The sequence below is a fragment of the Anoplophora glabripennis genome, unplaced genomic scaffold (assembly GCF_000390285.2).
Source record: "Anoplophora glabripennis isolate ALB-LARVAE unplaced genomic scaffold, Agla_2.0 scaffold1364, whole genome shotgun sequence".
NCBI classification, from domain to species: domain Eukaryota; kingdom Metazoa; phylum Arthropoda; class Insecta; order Coleoptera; family Cerambycidae; genus Anoplophora; species Anoplophora glabripennis.
In genome coordinates this window covers 64,269-74,865 of record NW_019417438.1, presented here as the reverse complement: position 1 = coordinate 74,865, position 10,597 = coordinate 64,269, and the positions used below count along the sequence as shown (strand labels likewise).

Sequence of the window (10,597 nt, the reverse complement as noted above, 5' to 3'; positions counted from 1 at the left end):
TGAAATATTTTTTCATAAAATGACAAATAAACTTTCTACAGCTATACAAACAATTAAATTGTTAATAACAATTTTCCTGGCCCGATTTCGTAAAATTGAGTTGCAGATTCGAATTCAGCGTGAAAAAATTCCTGCAAAAAATAAACGTGCAAATATACGTGCAAAAAATACGTGCAACTATAAAATACAGTAATCTGGAAAATCCGTAGGCTGATTCGTGGCGGGCGGGGGGGTTTGTGGGGGGCGGGGTCAAGTGGGGTAGTTTGATAGTCAAAAATGTGGTTGTTTGGGGTCGTTATTGGGTTGATTAAAAAAATAAATTGTTTTACATGCAGAAATCAGTTAAATCCCCCCCGCTACTTGGAGGTAGTTTTTGGGAGGAAAAGGATGGATTTGGGACTTTGTGCCCATTGAGACTTTCGATCTGCATGTTAAGAACTATCAACCTGCGAAGTTTCAAAAAAATTGGCCGAAACCCACTTCCCATAAGAAAAGTGCGGAGTTCTTTAAAATCCGATTGTGTAATTGTTAAATTCTTTTAATTAAACTTTTAAAAGTACTCTTAAGATCTAAGTTTTCTATGTGTAATCTGAAAAATGTCAATAAGTTTATGTAAAAAGTAAATAGGTAGGCACTACAATTTGAAATTATACATCACAATGGAAATTGTTTGACAATTCTAGTGACTAAAAACATTTGCGTTTTTAATCACAAGCAATAAAATATGTTTTGTTTTCTTCCTCAAAAACGGTCCATCCTAACCTATTTCTTTCAGAATTGATGGCGGATTTCTAAAAAAATATCAAAACTGGAAATAGTCAGTGGCGCATATATATTTTTTTTTTTAATAAAGGTTGTCGCATTCTCGCACGAGTGCCACTGGTGCAAGCAGAAATATTCGGATCACTCCAAAAAATGTACATTTATCCCCCCAAAGCGTATTTTAAATTTCGAGTCAATATCTTTAAAACTCTGAAATAATAAAAATAAATAAAAAATTAAAACTTAAACACTGTATCTCGGAAATGAAGCATATTATGTTTATACCATCTTTTTTTCACAAAATAACTTCGGCAACCACGTTCTAAACCGATGTCTCAGGCGAAATTTGTCCCAAATTATTACATGTTGCTATTTTCAAATTTAAACAGTAAAATTTGATAGATTTGAGTTTTCTATTAAAAATGGTAATGTTGTTTTATATTGAAATAGTAATCTGTTTTCGAGAAAAATCGGTTTAAATACATTATAACACTTTCCAAAGTGTAAGTGCCTTTCTAAGCACAAAAATCCGTTTTTCTTGAAAGTGGAGCATTTTATCGAAAGAAATAAAGAACCTTTTTTGTGGAGGAAATAAAGGACTATCATATGTTGGCCTATGAATTTGAAAATTTCGACGAGCAACAAAATTGGGGCAAATTTTAGCCGACGACCCTCCCCCCAATTGAGGCGCCCATGATCAAAATATTTGAAAAATTTTATGATGATCTATTTCGACTTTTAATGAGCGTTTATGGTATCAAAATTCATAATTATCCTTCGACCTATTTCGGAAATATTAAAAAAAAAATAATTTTTTGAGGCCCCATTTATCCTTCGACCTATTTCGGAAATATTGAAAAAAAAAATTTTTTTAGGGGGGCGTAGCTCCCTTAGGAAGCATTTCTCGACCAATGTTTATATGAGAAAATATTCTTATTTTTGGCAATAGAATCAAGTGGTAAATTANTTCCAAAGTCTGCCTTTCTAAGCACAAAAATCCGTTTTTCTTGAAAGTGGAGCATTTTATCGAAAGAAATAAAGAACCTTTTTTGTGGAGGAAATAAAGGACTATCATATGTTGTCCTCTGAATTTGAAAATTTCGACAAGCAAAAAAATTGAGGCAAATATTAACCGACGACCCCCCCAATTGAGGCGCCCCTGATCAAAATATTTGAAAAATTTTATGATGATCTATTTCGACTTTTAATGAGTGTTTATGGTATCAAAATTCATAATTATCCTTCGACCTATTTCGGAAATATTAAAAAAAAAAAATAAATTTTTAGGCCCCATTTAGGGGGGCGTAGCTCCCTTAGGAAGCATTTCTCGACCAATGTTTATATGAGAAAATATTCTTATTTTTGGCAATAGAATCAAGTGGTAAATTATTGGACACTAATTATGAGACACCTATATACAGGGTGAGTCATTAATAATGGTACACAGCATAATGGCAGATTGTCAAAACCGTCAAAATATAGTGATTGAGCCAAACACGCCTTAATCAATCGTTACTCCTTTTTGTTCTACAGGATGTTAAAGTTGAAAAAATATTTCGTTTTTTATCTATATTTTAAGTATGTATGAACTGATTGTTTTGAAAATTTGTAGTTTTACGTTTTTTGAGAAGGCAAATACGAATATGCAAACAGTGTTGGGGTCACGTTTAGAGGGCACTTGTTATACTGTCCTATCAACGTAAAAATCTGTCTAACTTTTTGTATTTTACAATTTTGAATTTTTTAACTACAAATTATTGGACTAAGTTCAATTCTAAATAAAAAATAGGTATACTAGTTACAAATCGATAAACTAAACCTTTTTCGAGAAACAGACGTTTTAAGTTTTTGAGATTCGGCGAGAATTAAATTAGAAAATTAGCAGGTCTTAAGATACCAAGCCTGAATTAAAAATTGAGACAAACATTACAGCAACTGAGAATTTTATTATGCATATTTTAACAAATTATTTACCACCAGCGAGTTCAATGCACTTTCTTAGCCTTTTATTTAAATTTTGTAGGACGTTAAATAAAGTTCTATGTTGTTTGAGAATCTGAACTGATTATTGAATATTGGTTGTTCATGTTCATGGCCATTAATAATGATTTAAGATATCCCCAAAAGTAAGAATCCAGCGGATTTAAAACAGGGCTATGTGCAGGCCGAGGTACTTTGCTACCAATCCGATGCGATGCGGGAAATTTCTATAAAGATATTCACTTCTCTAAAAAATAACGACCAGGAAAAAACTAATTAATACTCAAATTGAGTAGAATTGGCAGAAACAATATGACATTGTTGTGACAGCTGTCAATTTATTATGTCAATTTGGGAAAAAATAATTTTCTAATTTAATTAGAAATTATTTTCCGTCGAATCTCAAAAACTTAAAACGTCTGTATCTCAAAAACAGTTGAGTTTATCGATCTGTAACAAGTATACCTTTTTTATTTAGAATTGAACTAAGTTCAATAATTTTTAGTTAAAAAATTCAAAAATATAAAAAGTTAGACATATTTTTACATCGACACGACAGTGCAACTAGCGCCCCCTAGACGTGACCTCAACACTATTTGCATATTCGTATTTGCCACCTCAAAAAACGTAAAACTACAAATTTTTAAAACAATCGATCCATATACAATACTTAAAATATAGCAAAAAATCGAAAATATCTCTTCAACTGTAGAACCCCTTTTTCACCCTGTAGAACGAAAAGGAGCAACAATTGATTAAGGCATGTTTGACTCGATTGCTATATTTTGACGTAAACAATCTGCCAATGAGCTGTGTACGATTATTAATGACTCACCCTGTATACAGAGTGGTCCAGATTTTTAATAGACAAACTTCGGGAGAGTACTAAACAGTAAAAATTAACATCACTTTGCTCTATGAACATAGGCGCAAAAAGCCACCGTTTATGAGATACAGGGCGTTGAAATTAACAATAATAAAACATTTTTTTTAAATATCTGGAAAACCACTTTATCAAATTTATCTAAAATTTGGTACACATTTTTGTTTAATAATTTTCCTAGTTCTGTATGCATACAGTCCAAATTGAGGGCTGTACTAATTTGAAGCAAAATCCAGTTTTAATCAGAGCTGCTGTGATAACCAAAACATGCCAAAAGTGCATTGAGTTTGGAGATGGACACTTCGAGCAATTGATTTAATATATTTGTTTTTCATATACCTTTACTTGTTGTTCGTGTTACTTGAAAGTTGAGCTCGACATGTTTGCTATAATAGTGAAAAATGTGTATCAAATTTGGATAAATTTGATGAAGTGATTTTCCAGATATTTAAAAAAAATGTTTTATTTTTACTAATTTCAACGCCCTGTATCTCATAAATGGTGGCTTTCTGCGACTATGTTCATAGAACAAAGTGATGTAATTTTTGTTGTTTAGTACTTTCTCGAAGTTTGTCTATTAAAATCTGGACCACCCTGTATATACGGGGTGTTAATTAAGTAGGTACAATAAATTCAACAAACGATTATTTGAGTGATTTTAAGATAAAAAGTTCATATAAACATTGGTCCGCAGATGCTTCGTTTTCAAGACACAGGGTGTTACAATTAAAAAAAAAATTACTATTTCGTAAATATCTTAAATACCCTTTACCCAATTTTGTTGTAATTTGGCAGTGTTATATGTAGTGTTAAGGGGCTAATTTAACCCTAATTTGATTAGAGTTGTTAGTCCAGTGGTGTCCCAAGCGGCACCTTAACGAATATTTTTTACAAAAAAAATGTATGCCACTGACTTTTTTGTAATTTTTATATTTTTTTGGATTAAGCAGCTAAAATACAACTTTTCTGTCTCTTGAATGTAATTCGTATCTTGATTAATTTTTGGAAAAAAAAATAAAAGCCACTTAACTTAATTGCATATCCATAGACCACTCAAGAAACATGCGGAAAAGTTTCTTTTGGAAATTATCATTTTTTTATAATTTTTTATTAATAATATGTAATAGCAACAACAACGAATAAACACTAAATTAAATACATTTCTTAACATCCAAACTAACGAATTTTACTAAAATAAGTGTTGGAAATGGCCCCCTTCGGCTTCAATACAATAATCATCATTGAATTACGCACTCTCCCTAAAATACCTGTCATATTTTTTATTATATCACATCAATTAATGATTCTATTTCGTAAATCCTCTTCACTTTCAATAGGAGTTTTGTATACTAATGCTTTAAGGTGTCCACAGAGAAAATAATCTAGGAGCAGATCCATATCGGGCGAGTGTTAAGGCCATGGTTGTGGGCCTGCTCCCCCAATCCATCGATTATGGTCATTTTCATCCAAAGCTTGCCGCGCCACTAGACTAAAGTGCGGTGGAGCCCCATCGTGCATGTACCACATACAGAATCTTTCCATGACTGGAACTTCTTCTAAAAGTCCAGGCAAAACAAATTCTAAAAACCTTCGGTATTCTTCCCCATTAAGTTTATGTGGAGAAAAATGAGGCTCAATGAGGTGGTCACCGACAATTCCGACACAAATGTTAAAAGAAAACTGTTCTTGAAAATCATTTTCTATTAAGGCGTGTGGATTATTTTTGGCCCATATGTGATTGTTATGGAAATTAATAATTGAATTGCGAGAAAAACAAGCTTCATGTGTAAACAATATTCGACTTAGGAAACCTGGATTCCTTATTATTTTATTGTGTAACCAAACACAAAAAGTTAGTCTTACAGTCAAATCTCTAGGCTCTAGAGCTTGCACAGGTTGCGTATGGTAGGGATGTACCTGCTGGTCTCTTAAAATCTGCCACATTGTTACATGGGTATTCTTCAGTTCTTTGGCAATTTTCCGGCTACTAGTATGGGGATTTGCTTCAATTTCATTTAAAATATCTTCTTCCATTTGAATTGTTCGTACCGTTACAGGCCTCCCGATGACAACCTTTTAAAACTGCCTGTTTCAGAAAGTCGTGCATGGAGACGTACAAAAGTTCTTTCGTTAGGCACACACGCCGAAGAAATCTTTCATGATAAATGCGTCTTGCCATGAGCCATTCCATAACATAAATGCTTATCTGAAATTTCACTATTAGTAAACTGAACCACATAACTCGAAAAATAATCACCAAAAATACTTTTTTTAAAAATTACAAACTTTTAGCCTAGAAGACGCTATAGCCGTATCAACTGGGGAGGAGACCAGTGAAGTTAATAGCGACACCGATGAGGACGAGGAGGATGAGAACGAAGACGAGGAGGATGAGATTGAAGACGAGGAGGACGAGATTGAAGACGAGGAGGACGAGATTGAAGACGAGGAGGACGAGAGCGAAGACGACGATGATACGATCGGTTAGTTTTTTCAAGATGAGTATTTCTTGTTATTGCACTTATTTTTTTTTTAGTTGGTATGTTCATGAAAGGCTGCACATTAAATGAGCAATCCCCGGATGGATCATCACGACACAGAGACTGAAGATTAATAAGTGTAATGGGTAAAGAGTACAAAATTATTTATTTTCTTTGCTACTAGTTTCGGCAATTATCAGGGAAGAAAAAACTACGATATATAAAAAAAAAACTTCAACATATAAACAAACCAACAGTAAAGCAATAATATTTTCAATTTATTGTAAAAAATCAAAGTTAAGCAACTACAATAATTTCTCTCCACAGTAGCCCAAGGTAAAAGTATAACTACACAAGTAAAGTAAACTCTCTATAACAGTATTGGATTAAAGCGTAATTTTGCGTTTTAATTTTCAAGTTTTTGTATAAACATAATGAAAACAACAAATTAATATTTTTAAAACTGTTAACATATTAACTACATTTTATACTAGAATATGAGTTGTTAGTATTATTATATTCAATTAATTATTCTTATTTTTTGCTTTTTTTTTAATTGTTTTTAACCATTACTTGCATAAAATGTTTCTTTTAATTTTTTTTAAATAAGCCATTTCGATGGGAAATTCAATTCTCTACAAAATTTTTTCTATGAACTATACCGAAATTTTACTTCGTTTTCTTGCTATATTTAAAAAATTGCAAGTACATTTTCACCTCTACCTTCAATTTCAATCGTTTAATTTAGTAGCACCCCGCGTTTTTTTATTTTTAATGACCCTTCGAACAAGTTATGTCATAAAAATCGTTAAACGTTTTATTTCCTTCCTTGAAATGAGAATTAAAACGGATAAAGGTAAACGCGACGAAAATCAGTCAATTTTCATCCAAAAATACTTTACAACCTCTTATTTTGAAGGAAATGTGATCTACTTTTTTTTCTATGAAGCAATGCCTATACTTATCTTTACTCAAAAAAAACTAGAGGCAAAAAAGTAAAAAAAATAAAAAAATCGAATTTTTTGCTTTTTTTTCAAATTGTTTATTAACGATTTTTTGCATAAAATTTTCCTTTAAAATTTTTTAAATAAGCCATTTTGATGAGAAATTCTATTCTCTAAATAATATTTCCTATGAACTATAGGGAAATTTTGCTTCGTTTTCGAGCTGCAATAAAAAAACGGGGTGCATTTTCACCCCTATCTCCAATTTCCTCCATCTAATTTAATAGCACTCCGCTGTTTTTTCATCTAAAATTACCCTCCCTATTCGCATTGCGCCAGAAACGTAAATCCTTCACTGATGTACTGTCAAAATTTCATGACATTTGGTCGGATAAAAGCGGAGTTATTGCGTCAGAAGTGACAGTATTAAATTTTGTTTTAAAGTTGGTAAAACTTTTACCGAAACGTTGTAATTAATGAACCAAATTTATGATGATGATTTGGGCTACCGAAAAGTGTGTGCACGGTTTGTTCCGCACAAAATGTCTGACGACCAAAAATTGCTCAGAATTCAACATTCGAAGGGCATCATCATGGAGGCCAAAAAAGACAAAAACTTCCTTTATAACATTATAACTGGTGATGAAATATTATCCAGAAACCAAGCGCGAAAGTGCCGAGCGGAAGGCGCCAGACGATCCAAAACCCAAAAAATCTCGTTTGGACAAGTCAAAAGTTAAAAAGTGCAGACAATACTGATTTACTTTTACTTTTAAGTTGGAGTTGCACGATTATATGCCATCTCATCGACACTTGTGACCGATCTTTTAACTAAAAATCATATTTTAATTGTCAACCAATCCCCATATTCGCCTGATTTGGCACCGTGCGACTTTTATCGTTTCGGAAAAATGCATTTGTCGATGAAAGGAAAGCGTTTTGTGGACGTAGAAGTCATCCTATTCGACATGCTTTTACACCGTGCAAATCGCTGCATTGAGGGGACTATTATTGTCAAAAAAACTTTTTGTTATTATTTTTAAAAAGTCCTTGTTTGTTTTAGAACTCGCCTTTGTACAATGAAGAGTTGATTTGGATAATCGGCAAATAAAGCCGCCAACATACTTGGCAAGGAGACCAAGTCCTTTGAGAAGATAATTCCGATTGATTCCCAGATACATTGTGTCAGAAGTCATGAAATTTAAAGTGATCAGGTAGAATATACAGATATATTTTAATTTTTTTAAGATTTATGTTTTTTGTAGGTTAGGTTAGATTTATTGAAACCACTATTTTAAATGTTAGTTTTTAAAAAGTAATAAAATGTTTGTCTAAAGTTTGTACTTTCTTTGAACTCCATTTTTTACATATACAAGGTGTAACATTAAGTAACGGCCGTTCTGTGTACGCCGCTACTGGGCAGCACCCAAATTTCAATTGTATGAGTGTGCTTATCAGCGTTACCTATTGTTTACCTTTTTAAATCAGTTGTAGGGTGGTAAATGGTGGATAGTAATAAAGCACGAATGAAAAAATGTGATGTAGTACCCAAAAATCACCCCAATTACAGATTCCTACGATTCCTACATATGTAAAGTTCTGTGCAGAGATTATAGATGGCGCGGCAATCTTTTGTTCCAACAAAAATGAACAGAGTGCTTGTTCTTATCAGAATATCAGATTACCAACCAGATAACCAAGTGAACGTGTAACACGGTCCGTAAAAAAGCTCTTTACGGACTGTGAACGTGTAATTGTAGTTGAAGAGGCAGAGCTATATAATTTTGCTCTCTCGCTCTCAATATAAAACCTACATAGATGGCGCGGTATGCCACATAGGGGGAATTTAGAAATATTCTTTAAATCCTATTACCACTATACAAGATTTTCTACAAAATTTTATATAAAGTACTAGTTTGGAAATATCTCGACCTACACTTTATACAAAATTTGCATAAAATCTTGTGCAGTAACATGTTAACATGTTTTTTTCTTGTTTAATTTTTATTTAGACGTGGTAAAAATAATACACTGAGTTATTATCAATATATTTAACTTTTATATACAGGGTGTTCCTAAATAAATGTCACAACGGAACACTGTAAATTCCTCTTGAAAAAAGAAATATTCTTTTTCTCTTCCATTTTTCTCTCCGAGCTTTCGTTTTCGAGATACACAGTGTCAAAACTTTCATTTTTTAAAAATTGTTTGCCAATATCTTAAGAACCGTTTGAACTACAGGACTGAGTTTTTGTACACTGATTACCACTATTAATAGCTACTTTTTCGCACCCTTCTCGAGTTCATTGAACGTGCCAGTGGTGGAGATTTTAAGGTATCGTAAGGGTTTTCCCCCCTAACATTTACGCCACTGGAAGAATTAACATTTGACAGCAAATTCAGAAGCGCCAATAAATTTTACACAAATAGAATTCTCTTGGTTAATTCCTCTAAAGTCAACCGTTTTCAAGAAAAATGACTTTTTATGAACAAAAACAAACATTTTGCTAACGTTTCGAAAATCTTTTGTAATTCAAAAGATAGATAGTAATAATTAACAATTTTAACGAAATTTAACAACATTTGCAACAAGTAGCTATTAATAGTGGTAATGTGTGTAAAAAAAGCTCAGTCCTGTAGTTCAAACGGTTCCTAAGATATTGGCAAAAATCTGAAAAAAAGTTTTGCCACCGTGTATCTCGAAAAAGAAAGCCCGGAGAGAAAAATGGAAGAGGAAAATAATGTTTCTCTTTAGGAATTTACAGTTTTCCGTTGCGACACTTATTTAGGAACACCCTGTATAAGCTAAAATATTTGTTAAACAATTTTTATTTTTATTCGAGTTGAATTTGAATTTATCTTGTACATAGTGGTTTTTATTTTGTTGGTGGTAAGTACCCCTCATACTCAAATTTTTTTCATTAATGATTTGCTTAGATATGTGCGCAATTTCTTTTGTTTACGTTCAGTTGCCTGTTATTTAGCATCTGATTTCATGTTTCGTATAGTACATTTTTAATTACACAATCCTTAATATAACAGGAATGTAGGGAACAGGACTTCAATCAAGAAAAATCTATTTCTCTACCAGAGCTGGGTAATTACTTGTAATTTAAAAATAGTTACAATTACAAATTACTTTAAAAAAAAAGGAACTAATTACAATTACAAAGTATATTCTTTAAAAAAGGAATTATATTAATTTAATTACAGTTACATGAAAAATGGATTTAGCAATTACTTTTCTAATTACTTTTATGATAAAGTAAATTATAGTGACCAAACAGAGAAAAAGGAAAAAGTTAAGTTAAAAATTTAAATTAAAAGTGTTGTGTAATATTGCGTTTTATTATTTATTAGAATTGATACTAAAATGAAAAGATTATTCTTATTCATTTTCTAATATAGAATTTTTATATTTTTATTCCTAATCTAATAATTTAAACTAGTTCAGTTCATACTATAATTTTATATTATTGGTCAGGTAATTAATTCAACCCGATGCTCTTTTTTTGGTTGTTAGTACATTTGCAAAATATAGAATACAG

The 10,597-nt window shown here is 31.9% G+C and overlaps 1 protein-coding gene across 1 annotated transcript in view; it reads left to right on the top strand.

Annotated features, from left to right (window-relative positions):
* Nucleotides 1-8,332, top strand: part of LOC108915216 (acidic leucine-rich nuclear phosphoprotein 32 family member B-like) — a 10,100-nt gene extending 1,768 nt beyond the window's left edge. The window contains exons 2-4 of the mRNA XM_023456299.1: nucleotides 5,918-6,108; nucleotides 6,162-6,251; nucleotides 8,113-8,332. Of these exons, the coding sequence (XP_023312067.1) occupies nucleotides 5,918-6,108; nucleotides 6,162-6,232 (262 nt within the window). The 3' untranslated portion in view covers nucleotides 6,233-6,251; nucleotides 8,113-8,332. The remainder of the gene's footprint in view (nucleotides 1-5,917; nucleotides 6,109-6,161; nucleotides 6,252-8,112) is intronic.
* Nucleotides 8,333-10,597: the final 2,265 nt, after the last annotated feature.